Source organism: Setaria viridis, chromosome 5 (assembly GCF_005286985.2).
Source record: "Setaria viridis chromosome 5, Setaria_viridis_v4.0, whole genome shotgun sequence".
Classification (NCBI taxonomy): Eukaryota; Viridiplantae; Streptophyta; class Magnoliopsida; order Poales; family Poaceae; genus Setaria; species Setaria viridis.
Genome location: NC_048267.2, coordinates 10,648,484 through 10,669,724, shown reverse-complemented (window position 1 = coordinate 10,669,724; position 21,241 = coordinate 10,648,484). Strand labels below are relative to the sequence as shown.

The window sequence follows — 21,241 nt, the reverse complement described above, 5'->3', positions numbered from 1 at the left end:
AATAGTTCAGCATGGTAGAATCAAGTAATTAACGAAAATAACATGTAATGTATGTTTATATGTTAGGTAAAAACGATGACAGGACAGCACAGACAGATGTGAAACTATGTAACGTCAGAATTTTGACCTTGGATTACTGAGTTTCAATGTACCAAGTACTATCCAAGTTGCATCTTCAACCCTGTGTGCTTAGCATAGACTATTCTCTTTTGGCATGGTCCTCACTCAACCATAATTTTACTCTTCATGCAGTGATTCAGCAATTAATTTATTATATGGCTAGTTTATTGCCCCTGTAATCATCATTAGCGATAACAGTGGGAATGAGCTAAAGATAAGGCTGCACTAGTCAGCTTCGAGGAAATAGCCCAAGGTTAACTTGTCTCTGTGCACACAAGAATGACGCAAGGTGTACTATTGTTCTCGCTTACTTAACAATGACTTCCTAAAGATCTGAAATAAAGGGCATATTTGGCAGTGCTGCATACCAATGTTTGAGGCAAGCAACTTTACAATTCTCTGGAGCATCAGGTTGAACAATTTTTTTAAGGAGGAGCTTTGTTTTCCATTTTCTAAAAATAGTATACTCTCAATCAAATTGAAATAGGAAACGAAATAAGTAAACATGCCATTTGAAAACAAAACAGAGGTAATTTGGAGAGCTGGCCATTTCCTTGCAAAAAGACAATGAAAAGCTATGATGGTTCTCAAGTCTACTTGGAAAGCATGGGCAAATGACAGCTTGTCCGCATCTAAGGTGGTACTGCTTAAGCAATTCTGAGAAAGTAGACCCAAAAATTTCTCAAGCAGATCAGCTTCAAGATTACACCTGTGCCAAGACCATTGATGCAATAATTGACGGCCTAATCAACGATCAGCTATATATTATAGCAGAATAAAGGAATGACTAATTCAAATGTCAACTGTTTAGGGGTGTTTGGATCTTTAGTCCGGACTAAAATTCATGTCATATCTAATGTTCGGAGGCTAATTAGGAGGACTAAACATGAGCTAATTATAAAACTAATTACACAGATGAAGGCTAATTCCCGAGATGAATCTATTAAGCCTAATTAATCCATCATTAGCACATGTTTACTGTAGCACCATATTGTCAAATTATGGACTAATTAGGCTTAATAGATTCGTCTCGCAATAGCCTCCATCTGTGCAATTGGTTTTATAATTAGTTTATGTGTAATACTCTTAATTAGTATCTAAACATTCGATGTAACATGAATTTCGATGTGATAGGAATTTTAGGAACTTCTAAAGAACCAACAGGGCCTTACAGTTGGTGCGAGAAAACCAAAGACGATCCGGTCACACCAACCTTTTGTCCAATGAAGATAAAATTGCAAGGGCCAAGGGGTGCTCACCTCTTTCTTCAGCAACTAAACATTTTAAATGTCAACCCTGGATTTGTAATGTGTGAACACATGCATCGGCAGCTTGGGCTGTGATAATATTGTACGGCAAATCAGGAGACTTCTCTTATCTCTGGTGACAATACATGTTTGACATTGTAACAGGATAAAATACAGCTACAATTGTGTGATGGATCAAGGTCTTATTCATACGGAAGCATAACTGTAACTCTGGGATATCCTGTGGGAAAGAACAAACAATTCAGTCCGAAGTGAGTAATATTTGATGAGTTTGAATAACGACGACCAATTAGTGCTTATCATTATGCCCCTCCATTTCTTCATTCTGATCAAATTTCTCCAAAAACACTTATCTGTCATGAAGCCATTAAACTACTGAAGAGACCATTTAATTATGCACGCCATCTAGATGGATAAGAAAGAACTCCCTATCTGCGACACACTTTATATACTCCTTGTGAACAGCGATGGAGTAATGAACGGTGGCTTGTCTCCTTTCCACTAGCTGTCTGGTTCTTAGCACATGCATCCTTTGCAGTTAGGGCTGCTTCTTGTGCTGCAAGAAAAGGTTAGGTGGTGATATTATTGTCCAGAAAAAGCATTAGAAAACAGAAATATGTATGATACTGGATATCTACAGCTGCTTCAGAAAGTTAAATATTTTAGCGATTAAAGTTAAGCCCCCTGCATTTTCATGATGTAAATAACGATGGGAAACTGTCTGCAAGCAGTTTTTTTTATTTGGGAATCAGTTCGCAGAAACCCTAAGAGTACAAACAATACTAAAACAAGTATAGTAACAAGAGTCCAGCACTCCAAGATGAATCCTAAACAAACAAGAAAGAAAATACAATCTGCTGGGGCAACTGGTAAATAATCAGAAAATAAGGACAGAGCAACTGAAAGAAAAGAGAATGATATCCAACTAATGTGAATCCCCAGACAAGCAAGACATCATGTTCCTTTGAATAGAAGAGTTGAATGTGTACAGCCAAGTAGCAAAAGCATCCAAAATATTCTGTAAGCAGCTGTAGCCGGATAAATCAGAGAAAAAATGTATGTAACCAAATTGACTATTTCACATTTCATTCATAGTAGGTAATTAAACCAATAATTCCCATTGCTTTCTTCTGGTACAGCAAATGGGTATGCATTCACAAGTGAAATTTATGCGCTCAGGAAAGAAGAACACAGACGAGATCCAATAATTCAACAATTTCCAACACTGCAGAAGGTCATATCAATCAGGCAACATTTTTGGCAACCCAAGAATGGGTACGACTAAATATCATGCTAACTGATAGATGCTACAGACTGAATACTGGGGGAAAGAACAAGAATATATATACACCAAGGAGCTACATAATCTATTGAGCTGCCAAGCACGTTCCTTGTTCTCATTGCTTATTACTAAGCAATTACAGTCTTCCAGTTGAAGTGATGATGATCAACGGAAGGCCCAAGGCCCAGCTCTCTATGTACTGATTTCATTTGATCACCTTCCTTTCAGCAATGTATTTACACCAAACACGTGCTCCAAGAAACCAAGGCAGCCTCACATGCACAGGAGTTCAATGGTCCAAAATTCTTGGGCCCATGTATGTTGATCCGACAAGATAAAAATCTTCTGGTGGTTCACTCTCCTCCAGCCACTCATATCTATCCGCTCCAGGCAATATCATCGAGCCTCCTGTAAAATGCACCTCGCAAGTCAGTTAGCAGTATTTTATCTTTCTGTTAGTATGCTTACAAGTTACAATGTGTAATATGACAAGGGAACACGGTACAGGATATTGAACTTAAGGTGTGAGTAGACAACATTCACAGTAGTTTTAGCACGTACTTTCAGTGAGTAGGAGCCTGATAGTTATTTTGGCACAAACAAAGAGTCCCTCTGGATTGAGCATTTTAGGAAGATATTGAACAAAGACATGACGCGCTTGCTCAACCAATGTTTTATATGGGACTACAATCATATAATTTTAAAGGACAGACAAACAAATTTAACAAGTTGGGCAGGTTATAGGATATGCATATCAATATCTTATTTATTTTATGCTAGAATTTAATTTCTATACACATATTTGGATAAGGATACGTGCTGAATGTTGAATCCAAAGATAAACATACTAGGCCGAGCCAAAAATTGCTGGTTTAAGAAGCAATGATATTCCATCTGTAACATCGAATGTATCAGCCATGTTAACTCAGGTAACAAATCTTACCAACAGAGATTGCAGAGGAAGAGACATTGTAGTACTGGCAATGCCTTCCCCTGCCATCATCATATGGAGGGCCAAGGACATCAAGCACGGCACAAGCATTCTGTGCGGTAAAGCAATGCATATTACCACCATCTTCTGGATATAGTACCGATGTTTCACGAGGTGCAGTCAAGATGCCATCAGCCTTTACTTTTGCCAAACGTGGTCCTTGCAATGGGACATCTAAGATCAAAGGAAAAGAGAAAACAAAAGAAATTTATTAGATTATGTGTGAGAACGTTATGCTTAGGGAAAATAATCATACCAGGTGCGTCTTGTTGGGCTGCCCAGTCATAAGATTTCACATGCATGGTTCCAAACAAAAGCTTGCTAAACACAGTCATCCCAGGGTGATTATGGAGAGGAATGACACCCCTTGAAGGCAAACAAAAGATGCCGATCTGTAGGAATAAGTACAGACATATACGCTTTAATAATCCAACGTGAAGCTTCAATATATGCTAAAAAATCAATATTTGTGGTTTTTTTAGTGATGAATAAGCATACCGAGAAAGCCTCACACTTGTATAGGTGCAAGTACGTGATTTTAGGAGTGCCACGGGGATCAACACGTCGAAAATATGACATGTTGGGAATTAGACCAACATCTGCTGCTGTGATACTATCTGCGGGACACAAATGGCGAAACCTATATCAGCAGAACAGAAAATATGCGTGAAACTTGGACAGTTCAACTCTCTTGCAGTTGCTGACTCTCTTAACTGGAACTCGGGAAGAAATTAACATCATAGTACATCCATCAGGAGGAATAAATAAATATTCTCCACCATTGCCATTATTCGAGAAACATGCTCAACTGGGCTAGCTAGGCAAGTGCATTGTCACTAACTATTCGTGGTACCTGGCAAGCTTTAGGCGGTCAAATGAAATAAAAAAGACCCCTGGTGCAGCTCCAAGATGGACGTAATCTTGATTGTATCCCACCCCCACAAAGCGAGATAATACCAGCAGTTTCATCATATGTGTGTGTATATACCATGGGCAGCACATGGTTTCTGTTATTGTCCCAGTAGTCTTTATTTTCACAAGGAACATACAACTGGCACAAGTCAGGCATTGCATTGTGTATTTCATTCTGACCAATAGCATGCTACATGCAAGCTGCAGCTAAATCACGCCACAAATTAACTGGCATTGCACATTTGCATCACAGCATGGTAGTTACATCAAAATCCAATGTGCTATTCCATTGGTCGCTTGCTGGTTTATTTATTTGCAGAAGATTTCCTTCTTGAGAAGAAGTAAGAGTCTAAGTTGGTGAATCCACCTCAAGCAATTGCATGTATATACTAGATGAGTCTAGAGTCTGTTCAGTTTTTTTGAGCGGCTCAACAATCCGTGTTCCCCGTTTCTACCGAAGTGTAATTCTCATCTCTAAAGAAAACCAGAAACTTCACCACAGGATCAGCATGGTTACTTACGTCCCCACCCAACGATGAACTACGATTCTATGAACGAATTGGACACAGATCTATAACGTCGAACATAACGCATGCACACAACCACGAGCACAAAGTCGCGATCTCCGGAACCACGAGATGAAGAGAGAATCAATTACCTAGAACGGACTTGACCCTCTCGATACCGGCTGGTGGTGGAACCGCGCCTGGATCAGCGCCGTTGAAGACCTCGCGGCACGCCTCGAAGAGCCGCTGCACGGCGGTGACGGGCGCGGCCATCGCTTGGGGCGCCCCCGCGCCGCGCCGCGGCCGTCGCTGCCGCCGCCGACGGATAGCGCCGCCGACCCTCGACGCCGACCTGCTGCCTTCCAGCTCCGGGAGGCCGCCGCTGGCCTTCACCTGCATCAACGCCCTCGCGGGAATGCGGAGGGCTTGAGGAGAGCTGATGGCGATGGGGTCTAGAGGCGAAGGGTTTTGGACAACGGCTGCCAAGCAAGCGTTCGGAGTTCTTGAGTGGGCTGGGGAAATTTAGGAGTAACCGAAGATTTTTATAGTGAACGTGGAGACTGGTGAGTATTCTGTACTTCTTTTTTAGACTTGTGAATATTCTATGTACTGCAAAATGCTTTTTGCTACACGGCTTCGTATTGAAACAAAATACTTCCTACAGACAGCAGCACAATCAATCATTTCAAACTTCGATTAGAAATTGTTGTTAGCGTGTTAAGGTTTGGATATTTAAAAGTTACATAAATATATTTCTCTTGAATAAAAATAGTTTTCTAAAATGCAATTTTTTTATATTTTGTAAATATTCCACAACTAAATGTACAAATCGAATTGTGAATGGTGTATTGGTGTCTGAAATTTGTGAAGTATGCATGTTCTAACTGCTACTAGTGGAATGTTTGTATTTGCGATGAATAAGAGGGCCATATCATTCAATTTGTTGTGCAATGAAAATGCAAAGTCACAACAATGAAACTACCAAATGTAAACTCCAAAGCGAAGATGATCAGCCCTGAGTGTTTTTGTCTTTGGTTGATCTCTCCTGTGTAATAGCAATCATGTAATGAGGTGTACGTGTTCGGTGCCATCTCTCTTGTTTGCGTTTTAAAATGTCGAATTCATCACATTGGAATTTGCGATGCAGATAAGAATGTCTCTGTGTCAACTTCCGTGTTGTTAGTAAGAGCTTAATAGCCACAGCGAGTTAGTAGGAACGCTACCTCGGTAAAAATCTTCCAAACAAATGACTTCGGGCAATGATATTTCTGCCTCCTATACGCTAAAGCTAAAGCGGTAGCAGAACTACTATTCTCGCTGCTTTTTCGTCGCCCTCGGCGTGCTTTTGTGTTGCCGGCGGTGACGCCACACAAGGAAAACTGGGTTCGAAGTTTTATAAGCTGCATGGAGAGAAACCAAACCAGAGACCATCGGCATCAGACATTCCTGTGGGCTGGGCTGCGAGCCAAACAGCCCTGGAAAACCTGCAGGGAGGGGGGTCCGGGTCCTTTTCTCCCTTTGTTATTGCATGCCTATTTTGTCATGTACAATGCAGAGCTGGTAGGATTCGCGTGCTCATGACGACCAGTGCTCGCTTGCAGAAACATGCCGTAGCCTTTGTTGCCTTTTGCACAGGATTCCTTTTGGATAAAAAGCCTGTGACTGTGAGCCTTTCCGGGTATTATGATATTCCCTCCGTTCCAAATTATAAGTTATTCTAACTTTCTTGGAGAGTCAAAGCATCTCAAGTTTGACCAAATTTATACAATAAAGTGCTAACATTCATGATATCAAATAGGTGCCATTAGTTTTTTCATTAAATATATTTTCATAGTATATCTATTCGATGCCATAAATTTTTATGATTTTCTCTATAATTTTGGTCAAACATAAAATGATTTGACTCTCCAAGAAAGTTGGAATGACTTATAATTTGGAACGGAGGGAGTCCTTTTTTTATAAGGCATCAAGATACTTTGAAGCTGATCTAAAAAAAGATGCTTGTAGCTGATCGTGTATGCATTTTTATTTATTACTTTACTGCATATAAACTATAAAGCCTGGGAATTGTCTGATCATTCCATGAAGCTTTGGAGTTGCAGGCATAAATGAAGAGCAAAGCAGAGGCGCGATACCTGGAGCATTATCCTTAGGAACTCCAAAGCAACGAACACAAACAAAGCGGTATGTTGACCAACACCAGCGGCGCCCATGGTAATGTAACCTCTGGTATACTACGTTGTTGCAGAATCCTGCACGCATGATGCAAGCGCGCTGGGCACCCAGGCCCGGTTGACAAAGATGCTCATCTGACTTGATGCACATTTTACACTACAAAGGCCAGTGGCGAGATATACTTATTAAACCTCACAAACGAATACATAACCTCAAAAATCACGCTCATTTACAATCATTTATCTCTTGTTTTACAACAGCCAGTAGCCAAAACTGAAGCTCCGGTGAGATAGCTTAACTAAATTAAAAATTATTCTTCATCATCGCTATCGTTGTAGCCGAACTGGGGCCGCCAGAACCTGGAAACCTCCTTGCCGGGCAAAGATACAGGGGCTGAAGACTTCACAAAGTCCCGGTAGTGAAACACACTGCCTTCTGGAGAGCTGCCCGCCATGGCGATCCTGCACCCGTCCACAGCCATGGCTGACAATCTGCTTCTCCCTCCCAAGTCTGCAGGCTCACCACAGCTCAATGTGTTCAACAGTTCCCCTGTTCGAGTTTCCCAGACATGGACCTCGCAGTCTGATGGTACCCCGGTCACCACCTTATATGGATCCAGGTGAAGCAGAGTCACTGGGCCATCTGAATGCAGTTCCGCCACTGCATTTGGGAGTTCTTGACCCTTGCGGATATCCCAAAGGAGAGCCCTGCTCAACAAATAATGATGAGTAGTTGTCTAGGTTTCACGATTTCAATAAAAACTGAAGCATAAAAGAAAACATTAGTTGCACGAATTTGGCAATCTTACTTGTCTTTTGTGCCGGTGCATATTAACCACTCGGAAGGCAGCATCTCACAAGAAAGTATTCCATGGTTGTGGAGTGCAAGAACAGAAGCCTTCTTCATTGTCCTCAAGTCGATCGCTGTCACTTCAGATCCAGCGACCATGTAGCAAAGGGATTCATGGCACTTCAGTGCAATTGGTGGACCGCTTGAGTTGATGTGAGTACTGCCTACACATGACGATGAACCACTGGAAGCAGCCACTGTATCCCAAACTTTAACCTGATACAACATACCAACATGAAAAGAATGTAGCACGGTTCCTAAAGTAAATGACTTAGTAAAGAACAGAAGAGATGGGCACTAACAAATTTAGGCTCAACTACATTTTCTCATTGTGGTTTACCAGATATTTGCTACTGCTGTTCTATTACCTTTGAATCTTTGGAACAGCTCACCAACAGGGAGGACTTATGCCTGAAAAGAAATAGAGAGGGAGAAGGGTTACTAAGAAATTGATCCGATGATCATGATTCTAATATGTCATAACATGGTATGAGTAGTTTTTTCCCTTCTATATAACGCAGGTACACGAAGCTGTGCAAAGTCAGAAACATATGCTGAAGGCACACAGTGAGAATCAAATTAAATGAAAATCATTACTTGAGCAACACTGGTACTCTATATGGAAGTATGGGTTAACAGCATAATATGAATTCTAACAGTCTAGTGCGTTGCATTAAGATAGTTCGAGAGTACATACCGAGTAACAGATAAAAATGACAATGCTTTTTCATGCCCATGAAATGTTGCTATTAGAGGGTGATTTTTCGCCCTCGTACTCATAGACCATAGGCGAATGGTGCAGTCTTCCCCTCCACTTGCAAGTACTTTAGATTCACCATCCACAAGCAACTTATCAACCAGAGCGGTGACTGGTGCTGAATGGCCCTTGTAACAGCGTGAGTGACCCTACATACAAAATGTTAAGACCCCTCATAACATCAGTTTTTGCATCCAATGGAGGTAAAGCTGACCTAACAAGGCATGTATGCAATGGACTCATAGTACACAAGTCAGACAAGGTCTCAAGTAAGATCAAATAGAAAAGCTTGAGATCAGCCAATCATGAAGGTCTACATTTGTATATCACATTACAATTGGCAAAACCTTCATCAGAGAGGGTGAAACCCATGTCAGAGGCTAAGAGAGGAAGCTTATCATAAATAGACTTTGTGGAAACTTGAGAAAGAAAGCCAAAAGTGTAAGTAGTCCCATTCATCTATGTGCCAGTGAAATTTGGAACTGCAAAAGTTTCTATAAAAAAAGACACTAAATATATTTTCAAAACCATAAACCACTGTAGATGTGCTTTCATTACTTATGTTGTCAAAAAAACATGCTACTTTAAATAATAAAAAAAGTCTCGCTACGCCATCTCAACCTTTGGCGACGTGTAACTGTGACACTTTCAAGTAATATTGTGACGCCATGGCCCATGGCAGATCTAGAAGAACCTAAGCATACTAGGAGTAAGAAGATAATATTGAAAAAAGAGTGACAAAAGATGCGGTACAACTGTACACGACTACAAGAGCGCAACAGCATGTTATAGCCTCACGCGGAAGCACACAGAAGGCTGACAAGGCAAAGTGAGGACTGAGGAGGAACAGAAGCACAACTTTCTATAATAATAGATACTGAAGCTAGCGCAGGTGAAGGGACTCACAATGGCATAGGACGAAGAACTATGGTTTATATACACACCAGAAGCCAGTAATGAAAAGGAAAATGGCATGAAAATTGACAATAGGTGAGGCAGATGCAATTGATCCCACTTAATGTAAGTTTTCTAACCAAAGGGAGAAGGCTTTCATGATATGATCTTGTCCTTCTGCGGAGGATATCCCCTCAAAGCATGTAAAAAAATGCAGATGTCCATAAGCAATGTTCCTGCTGTAGGCAAGGACAGCAGTATCAACAGGGTATTAAAATGTCAAAATGAGGTACCTTCCAACAAAGACGGATTGTTCTGTCTGTGCTTGAAGTGACTAATGCTTTTTCATTTTTTTGTGTATCACTTCGAAACAGTGGGGTATCAATCAGTGAAAATGACCTGCACGGTTAACAAAGAATACTTTAGAATCAAGTGCTGCTATTTCAGCTATCAGGGTGGATACAAGTAGCACATTAGCACTACATGCATCCGTATCGTAGTTGTAGCGAAGACACATGGAGAAATTATGAGAATCATGATTCAGGAAAAATGTCCAAGTATAAATATAACTACAATTACAAGACAGTGAAGGATAAAATTTTTACTCTCTTGATCATTATTTAGGGGATTATACTTGCGGAAAATCAAGGGCTTAATTGGCAGCCCTTAATTCTCCTCACAAATCAAGAATAATTATGATTGAGACTGAGGAAAGAACAAGTTCAACATTACATAAACTGGTCTGAATTATCTACAGATGGCAAATTTGAGCAACAGTTATTTGTTTTAGAGTTACCTCATACAAGTGATCCTTGCACTATGATTTCTGTGAGTCTCCACCACTCCAGATACCGGCCAATCAAAACTAAGTTTTTTGGCAACTGAACCCTGCACAGAAGAAACGACACATCATATATGTAGGTTCAGACAAAATAAGGTCTTGATATTAGAACAATCACTAGTAGTTAAGAGAAAGAGCAGATCTTCTGCTAAATAAAAGATGAAACAGATCTTATTATTTCTACTCACCTGAGACAACCAGACAGAGTTCTTATCAAGCATTAGGTGGCTCGGTGATGTTTCCGCAGGATTTAGGTGAAAAATAGCTGATAGAGGGTCATCAAATTTCATTTGATGTACTTCAGTGTGCCTACGGATGTATAGTTCTCTGAGCCCTACAGCTCCACAAATCTTCTCAAATGGCCATTGATCCCTGAATGTTTACATAATTACATGAAAACTAAGTGGACTATAAGATGAATATATCATTTTTACAACAACAATAACAAAGAAAGCCTTTAGTCCAAAGCAAGTTGGGGTTAGGCTAGAGACAAGACAAACAATCATGATATTATAGAAGGTTGATTTGTTAGGAGTGATCCGCCAAAGCCATTTTCTTGACAATGTATGTCACCATCAAGTTTCATGTATAATAATATCATTAAAAAATATCATGAACATAGACAATTAGAAATAACATCTCTACTTAATCCATTTGAAGCTGTTCACTGTTATTCAAAGGTTCAGCATCCTAATTTGTAAACATGGAAGATTGCATTGTTCCCATCATTGGTAATTTAGCAACAAAATGCATGGTCATTGCTGAAACTGAAAGACACTGAAAAACTAATCTTGTGTGGACATCACAAAATTGTATACAATTAATTGCTGGAGGTAACATTTTAGTGTTAATAGGAAATATATGTAATTCTGCATTGTCCAGCAGCAAAGATCATGTCCTGGCAAAATTCACCAGATTGGGCAAAACAGAATTCCAGGCTTAATTACCCAAAGAAGAAAATTACTAATCAGGGATAAATCACAAGCCCAACAAGGATGAGCTTCTTAACCTCTGAATCGAAACAAAAGCAAATGGAATTAGAAGATTTTCTTCACTACACTTAATAAATAGCCAGAACCTAAATAATCGTTCCTCTTCCAAGCTTGTGCTTTCCCAGGTCCAGCTTTAAATTTTGCCCCCGTGAAAGCTTTAAATCACATCCATAATATAACTCGATAGCATCAGCCCCGGAAGTCGCAAAACTTTGCCTAAGTTTCAACCTTGCACCATCTCCAAATCCCAAATTCCCAATCATCAATAAACAAAGCGGCATACCGATTGTTCCCAAAATTTTGCCCTAGACGAAGGCAAATGTGTAACGAGAGGTACCAACGCATGATGAATTCCATGTTCTGAACCATACAAGAGGGGGGGCGTTAAGAGTCACGACCTGAAGAGGCGGTACCAGACGGCGTCGCTGTAGGCGGCGGCGCGCAGGGGCCGGCAGGCCATGGCTAGGCTGGCGACGTCGCGGTGGCCGAGGTAGCCGGCGCAGTGGGCCAGCACGTCGCCATCGAGGTCCGCGAGCGTCCGCGCCGGCGGTGCCGACATCGCGGTCGCGGGCGACGAGAACCCTAGGGCTGTGCAGCGGTGGCCACCGTGCCGGGCGGGCGGCCCTGCGGCAGTGGCATTTGTTTCGTTTCCTATCTAGTTCGAGTTCGCCTACAATAAACGAGCGAGATCACGAGCCGGAAAGCCTTTCCCGGAGAATTTAAATTCTTCTATTTTAATTTGTAGGTGGTTTTACCTTTTCTAAATTATAATAATATATCCATACACCTAAAAATCAAAACAACCTACAATTTGAAACACGGAGGGAGTAACTTCTATAAAATAATTCCTCATGCAATTTTCCTTTCCTCAGCAGAATTTTTTCCTGATATCGAAGACGTCGGAAAATACAATTATTTTTTAAAAGGGCCTTTTAGTTAAAAAAAAGGGGAAAAGGCATTCGAGACTGGATCACTAACATCAGTTCGAATGAGTTATTTGCCACAAAAGAACTCAGATATAATTCAATTTGGAAAGAATTACTGAAATTAAAAAAAAATGAAATGGTTCGAATTGGTTTTGTACCCTTTTTCTTCTTCTTTAATAACATGATTCGACGAACTCCTGAATATTTGAGAAAAGAATAAATCATAAACATTATTGGAACCAACGAAATTTCATCAAGAGGTAGGAAGAGATAGGTGTTATGTAGGGGATGGGCTAATCTTATCTGGACTGTGCACTCCTCATTCCAACAAAAATGCAATTATAACTTTATCATACCATTTTAACTTCGATCAAGTTGATATAAAAAGTATTAACATTTATGAATTTGTGAAATTAAATAAGTATTACTAAACTTATCAAACGTGGACCACTCGCCCACTCTTATTTAGAGCATGTTTGGATCCCTGGCTAAACTTTAACCCCTATCACATAAAATGTTTAGACACTAATTAGGAGTATTAAACATAGACTAATTACAAAATCAATTTCACAACCCCTAGGCTAAATCGCGAGACGAATCTATTAAGCCTAATTAGTCCATGATTTGACAATATGGTGCTACAGTAAACATTCGTTAATGATTGATTAATTAGGCTTAATAGATTCGTCTCGCGATTTAGCCTAGGGTTCTGCAATTAGTTTTGTAATTAACTTATGGTTAGTCCTCCTAATTAGCATCCGAATATCCGATGTGACACGGACTAAACTTTAGCTCCAGGATCCAAACACCCCCTTAGGCTCTGAAACCATTTAAAGAAGGCCAAAGCTACAAAATAAGAGCTTCCCTCTTGTAGTTCATTTTTGTCTGTGAGAGGAGCCATGATTCCTTTGAATTCTAATACCTTACTATGTCCAATTTTTGAACAGTTATATCAACATCTAAAATTCACATGACTTTGAAAATTGAGAGAGAAGAAATTTTCAAGCGAATAGACATTAGGGAAATTAAAGTTAACGAGAGGTCAAAATGAGAGAATGAGAAAATAGGATCTACCTTTGGATTGACTTTCTCCATTTTGTTGCTAAAATTTTCTTTGTTCCGTCAAGATTGTAGGCTAGCATTGGAGTTAAGAAGTAGCCGAGGAGGAAAGACCATCAAATAATCAAATGGACAGTATACCCTTTTTATTGTCTCATATCAAATGGTACAGAAGATCGAATTTGCTGTCTAAAAAGTCGTATTAACCAAGATAATGTGACAAATAAATACAAACCAAAAGTAACAGCAGCATTAACCAAACAGAAAAGCGTCTTTGTGTCACCATTCATCTCCCTGCAGTCAAGTTTACCCATTTCATCATCATCTATAAAAGAAGGAAGTTCAGGGCAGGTCTGCCTTCATGCCACGGATGAACTCCTCGGAATGCTCCTTGGTGACGCAGCTGGCGAGCATCCTCGTGCCGTCGAGCGGCAGCGGCGCCTTAAGGATGACGACAGAGGCGATGAAGTCGTTGTTCACCAGTGGCCCGGCGAACACCGGTGGGCCGAAGCCGTAGTCCACCTCCGAGAACCCGAGCTTGCTCCAGTCCGAGACGTAGGTGGACTCGTAGTTGAACGTCATCTGGAACGGGTCCTGGTCGGTCTCCTCCTTGGCGAACTGGAAGAACTCCACGGCCATCCTGTCCTTGGCCTGCCGGATCATGTCCACGACCTCCATGATAGACGAGCCAAGCACCTTCTCGGCCGGCGCGGACATCTTCACGGGGAAGATGGAGTTGCCATAGTAACCCCTGTCGAGCTTGAGCAGGTGCCTGACACTAGCGAAGAAGCAGAGCTTGACCTCGGCGTTGGGCTCCAGGTTCAGAGCCCGGGTGCGACACTGCCAGAGCTTGGCAGTCAGCACGTCGAAGCCCGAGCAGAACTTGCCGCTGTGCTCCTTGTACTGCTTCTTGAGGCCGTCGATGTAGCCGGTCGGGAAGTCGAGGACGATGTAGTCCAGCGCCAGCACGGGGAGCTCCGGGAGCGGGCCGGGCTTGATCTTGGGGTTGGGGAACTTCTCCCTGTCCCAGACGGGCTTCACCTTGGGCTCCGTCAGACCCCGTGCCATGTCGCCGATGGCGTTGATGAACTGCGCCGCGCCCATGCCGTCGGCCGACGCGTGGTTGAACCGGAGGCCCATCACGAACCCGCCGCAGGTGAACTTCGTGATCTGAAACCATGCAAGAATGCCATTCAATTAAGCACCGAATTTCAAGCCACAAAGAAGATGTCACGCTACTAGTCTACGACAATTTTCGCTTGGAACTTCAGCAAACATCATGAAAATCCATATTTTGTTGGATATGGCACATTGTTAATTGGTTTATTCAGTCATATTGTTCTGCAAATAAATTATTGTTTTTATCGAACGAGACCAACGCCAATTCTGAATCGAGAAAAGCCATCGCTCTGTCTAGTCCTTCCAAGCCATAAGAGCTGACATGCCAAAGCAATGGCCATCACGCGGTGGCAAAGCACTCACAGCTGCAACCAACAGCACTAAAAGGTGTAGAGTACAGACTACAGTACTCGAGAAAGGTCTCCATGAGCGGCCTGTACGCATCTCATCTCCAACAACCCCAGCAAACCTGTCGGTGGACCAAAGTATCTAAAAGCGGAGAAGAAGCCAATTAGCCAAAAGCCTTAGCTCAAAAGCAACACATCCACGTATTTACGAGCACAGCGCCACTAGTACCTGGCTGGCAACGACACAACAACCGGCCAGCTACTGCCGGTCAGATCAGATGACCATGCCCCCCGTCGAAGCGTGCAGCGATCGGCAAGATCGCCATTGCCGTGACGATCGCCGGAACATCGTGGTCAGAGCATGGCCGGTTCGGTACGCCTCCCCTCGGACGACCACAAAGCCCGTGTGTTTAGGTTGTGCAAATGGGGAACGGAATGGACCCCCAGAGTATCATCTCGGGGCATCGCTTTCAGTTCAGGCAACGACGGAGAGGGAGTCCTCCCCCCGTCCACGCAAGTGCGGACCTGCCTACCAACCCACCAAACTCTCGACGCGTAAAGCGCCGCACCGAGCAAGCCAAGCCCGGAGTCGAAGCAAAGTCACGCCGCCGCCGACAGCTGTCGCAAGGCCGGTGATGCCGGTGGCTTCTGTCGCTAATTGCCTTTGTTCGATCGGCAGCCGCAAGCCTAGCACTGGATTCTACTAATTCTATAGTGTCAGTGTGACTCCGGCTCGGTTCCTCTGACGCGGCGTGCAGGTGAGAAATCTCGAGGCAATTTTTGGCCGTCGTCTGGCCCGGGTGGTTCCTCGCGCCAGAGGCCAGCCAGACCACGCACGCGCACGATCGCGCGGCCACATCCAGATCTGCGGCGGATCAACCTCACCGGCCGGCGGCCGGCGCATTCAACACCAGGCCGTCCGCTCCAACCGCCCCGCCAACTACGTGCACGGCGCGCCACCGCGCACCAGCCGTTAATTCCTCGTGCATTTTGTTTTTAGCCCACACTACTAATCCTATTTCTTCGAGTGGGAAAAAAAAAGATCGGAAAACTGAAAAAAAAAATGTGATCGTGCGACGGGAGTCAGACAGCGCGTGGGACCCACGTGGCAGCCTCCTTAACCGACACGGTCAACCTCCCCCACCAATTCACCTTCCCGGGAGCTTTTGACTTCTCGGTTCTGCTCCGCCCGCCCCCGTCGCCTCACCCCTCACCTCCTTCCTCAGATCTACCGCGCGCGCGTGCCCGGATCTGACAAATCCCTCCCGCACGCAACCGCAATCGGCCGGAGCCAGCACCACTAGCGGCTAGCGCTCACGTATCGCGCATGCTTCAGAAGGAGGGGGGGGGGGGGGGGGGGGGGCGGGGTGCGGCGCAGCTGGATGAGCAAGGGGGAATCGGATTGGATGGCTGGTTGGCGGTGGTTACCTGCATCATCATGATGGTGTTGTGGGGCTCGACGCCCCAGCGGTCGTCGCCGGGGTAGGGGACGAGGTCCTCCTTGGGCAACAGCAGCGGGCGCTCCAGGAACCGCACGTCCTCGAGGCTGCAGTCCGCCTCGGCCTCCGCGAAGTAAACGCCGTCGGCGGTGCAGCGGATGGCGGGGCACCCCGGCTCGGCGCCCTCCACGATGCGCCCCGCCAGCGGGTAGAAGAAGGCCAGCGCCTTGCCCAGCGCCTCCCGGATGACGCCCGGGGCCGCGTCCGCGCCCGACCGGAAGATGTGCATCGACTCCACCAGGCCACGGTGGGTCGGGTACCGGTCCACCCACGCCAGCGGCAGCGTCTCCTCCGGGGTCGCCGACGCCGGCTTCACCGGGCCCTCCGAGATCCGCGTCACCTTGAAGCTCGCCATGGCCACCGCCGCACCACGACGACGCCGACTGCTCGCCTCTGCTCTAACTCTCCCTCCCCTTCTCGGGTCTCGGCTTGTGGCGTGGTGTTTCGGGAGCTTCGAGCCTTGCTGTCGCTGAGCTTGAGCTCTGGTCTTAAATGGACAGGAGGAGGAGCTGGCCTTGCAGCGTGCAGAAACTGTTCGGCGCGTGTGTCGCTGGCGAGTGGGGCCCGCGGGAGAGCGCGTTGAATTCCGGTGCCAGTTCGGTGGCGGCGACGGCCGAGATCGGCCGCTGGATGGATGTTTGACGTACAGATGCCGCTTGCCGTTTGAGGCAGACGCAGGTGGTGTTGGATAGGATGTGATCATCATCTAGAATCTCGATTTGACAGATTATGAACGTGCTCGAGCAAATCCAGGGACTACTTCAAACTTCCATACATTTGATCAAGTCAAATGAGGTAGCTACGATGTTTCAAAGGTTCAAAATTGTTACGCCGGCGAAAACCCGAAATGGCCTGCAGTTTTGAGTAGCCATGCTTCTGCGCCGACACCGACAGTGCCTTTCCAGCAGTCTGGACTCTGGAGTCTGGACATTGCTAAAGTCCTCTCACGTTTTCATCCTGCGTAGCGTAGGAACCTTCCAACGGAGTCCTTGTTCTTTTTTTAATCCCTGGGACGCAGAGAGAGGTGCTTCATTACTATCTGGATCCTTCATTAGAGAGATCAATGTCTAACCACTGTAGTATTCAATGGGTGTGCATACTTTACAACGCGATTGCAGAACCAATGGAGAACAAAATACAGGATTGATTCCTTGCATAAGTAGTGCTGTTCCGCAGCCAGAAACACGACTTGTTATAAACACGCAAGGGGAGCGGCTGATTATATTAAAAAGAAGAATAAGTTCAGATTAGACAAACAACAAATAAACAATCCAGGATGATCAACCCACATCTTAACACGCCAACGCACAACTCAAACTCAACTCAACCACACAACATCGACCGGTTGGATTGGGACACAACCGAGTCTCTCTCAACTCTGCCCGGTCGAATTGGGGCATCAACACGAGCCTCAACGACGACTCCGCCCGGTCAGATTGGGACATCGACCCAAGTCTCCACGAACTCTGCTCGGTCGGATTGGGACGTCGACACGAGCCAGCACACAACCAACACCACAGACTTGATCCTCTTTTTTTCTTTTTTTAAAGGAAAGAGAAAGAAAGGAAAAGAAAGAAAACACCCTCTCAGAAACAACCATCGTCGAAGCAAGCCACCTCGCCGGAAATGCCTAACATCGTCTTCAAGAAGGCCATGACGTCGAAGACGTCGTTTATGCCAGCCCAACCTGGATTGGATTTTCACCTGGCTCATACGACAGGGAAGACCGGGCCAACCAAGGTCCGCGCAAGAGATGCTTGACGTCACCTTCAGGGAGGACATGACACTAATGGCACCATCGACGCCATCCCAAGGAGCGATGGGTTTTCACCCGCATCATCACCACGGTATAAAGAGACGGCCGGCGCCACCAGCCCCACCACCATGGTGCTGCTAGTGATCCTCCGCACGGTCGCAGCCAATGACACCACCACGGCGACGCTGGCATACGCCCGAGCAAACCGTTGTCGGCCACACCACCGCGGTGCCACCAACACACTGATGCACAACACCTAGGAGCCCGTCTACTGCACGGGCACGCCGCGACGCCACTAGAGTGACTAGCTGCCGCAGGGCCCGGCCGCAACCCCAGCCGCATCGCCATGGAGCCGCTGGGTGCTGCTGCGCGCCGACAGCGGGTGCTGTCGCCGCTGGACCCCACCATGCGCCACATGCGGGCGCCGCCGCAGTCGGGCACAGTAGGGCAGCCGCCACGCGCCGGCCGCGAGCCCCGCTGCAGCCGAGCCGTGCCTCGCACCGGCCGCCGACGTCGTCGTAGCCGAGCCACGCCGCCCGAGCCACGGTCGCCGGCGCAGCCGTGCCCGAGCCAATCCGCACGCCCGACGCATGCCCCGCCGTAGCTGCCCCGCCGACTAGATCACCGTTTACAATCTACACCCATACCAGTGATCTCGGAAAGCAAAAAAACTACAACAACACACAACTTGCGAATTGAATTTGCTTTTTAATTTATGTTAACAAGCTTTTCTAGAATATGACCCGTGGCGGGACGAATATGACATTTTTAATAATCAAGTTCGTCGACAAACTTTGGTCAAATTTGTAAGTCGTTATGGACTTATGGTCACAAGACTAATTAATTCGATCATTGATCAATGGGCACACGAATTGAGTTTTTGTTTTCGCTAACATGTTGCCATCCGTCTAGCAACATTTAGATTGAGTTGTGGCTCTGTTCTTCGAGTTCGAACGCAAGCCTTTTTCTACAATGTTTTCTTCTCTTATTCCCCCTCTTCTTCATAAATAAATCTGCTTCTGGTTGCAAAGATAAATAGGATGTGGTCGTCATGTACAACAAATGATCTTCACACAAGAACTCATTGATTTTAAGTTAACATATCTGCCTACTAGGGCATTCACGGTGCACTAGACCAAATGTTAGAGGCCACACACTCTCTCCAACTAGGATTTGGATAACTAAATGGACAATTTTTTAATTTTTGTAGTAAAAGAATCTAAGAATTGTTCCCTGCCTTTTCACACTCATCGCATGAAATGTAAACAACAAATCAATGTTGAAAAGCTCCAAACGGAAACTAAATATACTATAAAAAAGTGAGTGCATATACTAATGCGAGGGCCATCATTCTAGTTGACACAGAAATACTGGAAACAAAACGATTTACCCATATGTGACATATGGGCAATCAGAACCATGAGCTGATATGACTACCTCCCACTAATGGAAAACTGAGCATTGTTCCTAGCTCTTAGTACCGGTTCATTTTTGACTCGGTATTAATGTGAGTATTAGTACCGGATCCAACGGCTAGTTCCCCAGGAGCTCCCAGTGACCCTCTTGAGTACTGGTTGGGGGTTTCACCCGGTACTAAAGGATGCACATTAGTACTGGGTGGAGCCTCCACCCGGTACCAATGTGCAACTTTTAGTACCGGGTGAAGCCTCCAACCGTCAACATCACACAGGTCAATTAAAGGAGGAACTTGATTTCAAGCCTGAATTCCCGGTATGTGTTGAATTTCCACATCGTGTGATACTTTCTTGACCACAACAAATATTTCATAATTTATTTTGCCATATATATAGTGTTTGAGATAGAATTCGGGAAATAATTTATACGGATACGTATGTGAGTATGACCATGGCTTTGTAGATCCCAAGCGTATAACCGACCGCGAATTCAGAGTACGTACACAAATTTTTAACAATAAATTAGTTCTAATTGTGCAGACCCATTAATCTACTATATAATAACCTTTGCCAATGATACAGATGAGAGACATGAAGGAAGCACTCCTCGAGATGGAAAAAATCAGGGCATTTTAAGAACAACTCAGTGGATTTCTTCTAGACGAGATAGTAAATCCAGCAGGGGAGTTCCATAATGATGGATCAAATCTGCATCACCGTTAGGACTCGGGTTCAGAATAGTTGATCCAAAATGTTGAACTTAGAAAGTTGATGCAATGTAATATTATTCATATATGTGTATGCACAATATGTCTATATATATATAATATTATCTCAAATATAATATTATAGATAAATATAACTTTATATATATTAGCATATTAGAAATAGTATATGTAAAGGAAATAAATACGAAATACTAATATAATAGAAAAGAAAATGAGAAAAAAATATAGAAAAAAGAAAAAAGCCCTTTAGTACCGGTTGTTTATATCAACCGGTACTAAATTGACCTCCACCACGCGCGACGTGGCAGCTAATTTAGTAACAGTTGGTATAAATAACCAGTACTAAAGGCTCCCATTTAGTACTGGTTATTTGATCCGGTACTTAAGACCCTCCTTTAGTACAAAACTAACAATACTGGTTACACAACCGGTGCTAAAGGTGTGCTTTCGTAGCAGTGATCTAGAGGAGTTGATACTTCGAAATCAATGGGTCCATGACATCAAGCCTAGAGTGTGTGTGTGTGTGGGGGGAGGGAGGGTAATGTCCTCCCACCCGGTATACTATTATGTACACATGTATTTGCTTACCTTATTTGGTTTCCTACTCCATTCATACGCGCTGGTCGCAAAAGTACAGCCTGTTTGATCTCATGACTAAAATTCAGTCCACTAGTGGTCTAAATAGAGGACTAAAAGGTGGACTAAAAATTACTTGCGCCTCAACTAAATTAATCTTCCAAACTCATCTTGGGACTAAAAACAATCAAAAGGAACCAATCATACGAGAAATGACCGGAGTATACCT

At 44.3% G+C, this 21,241-nt stretch overlaps 3 protein-coding genes across 3 annotated transcripts; all 3 read right to left on the bottom strand.

Annotated features, from left to right (window-relative positions):
* Nucleotides 1-2,490: 2,490 nt before the first annotated feature.
* LOC117855949 (plant cysteine oxidase 2) lies at nt 2,491-5,689 on the bottom strand. The gene is made up of 5 exons (XM_034738348.2): nt 5,232-5,689; nt 4,160-4,278; nt 3,918-4,053; nt 3,614-3,835; nt 2,491-3,078 (listed from the first exon to the last, which is right to left on the bottom strand). The coding sequence occupies exons 1-5, from the start codon at nt 5,476-5,478 to the stop codon at nt 2,960-2,962; spliced, it is 843 nt and encodes a 280-aa protein (XP_034594239.1). The 5' UTR covers nt 5,479-5,689; the 3' UTR covers nt 2,491-2,959.
* Nucleotides 5,690-7,389: 1,700 nt separating this feature from the next.
* LOC117856719 (nuclear distribution protein nudF) lies at nt 7,390-12,325 on the bottom strand. Its single transcript, XM_034739091.2, has 8 exons — nt 11,986-12,325; nt 10,784-10,967; nt 10,551-10,642; nt 10,048-10,153; nt 8,801-9,009; nt 8,472-8,514; nt 8,063-8,319; nt 7,390-7,961 (listed from the first exon to the last, which is right to left on the bottom strand). Exons 1-8 carry the CDS (start codon nt 12,144-12,146, stop codon nt 7,565-7,567), a joined length of 1,449 nt encoding a protein of 482 aa, XP_034594982.1. The 5' UTR covers nt 12,147-12,325; the 3' UTR covers nt 7,390-7,564.
* A 1,368-nt stretch (nt 12,326-13,693) lies between these two features.
* LOC117856718 (acyl transferase 9) lies at nt 13,694-17,016 on the bottom strand. Its single transcript, XM_034739090.2, has 2 exons — nt 16,467-17,016; nt 13,694-14,742 (listed from the first exon to the last, which is right to left on the bottom strand). The coding sequence occupies exons 1-2, from the start codon at nt 16,890-16,892 to the stop codon at nt 13,915-13,917; spliced, it is 1,254 nt and encodes a 417-aa protein (XP_034594981.1). The 5' UTR covers nt 16,893-17,016; the 3' UTR covers nt 13,694-13,914.
* Between the last annotated feature and the right edge of the window lie 4,225 nt (nt 17,017-21,241).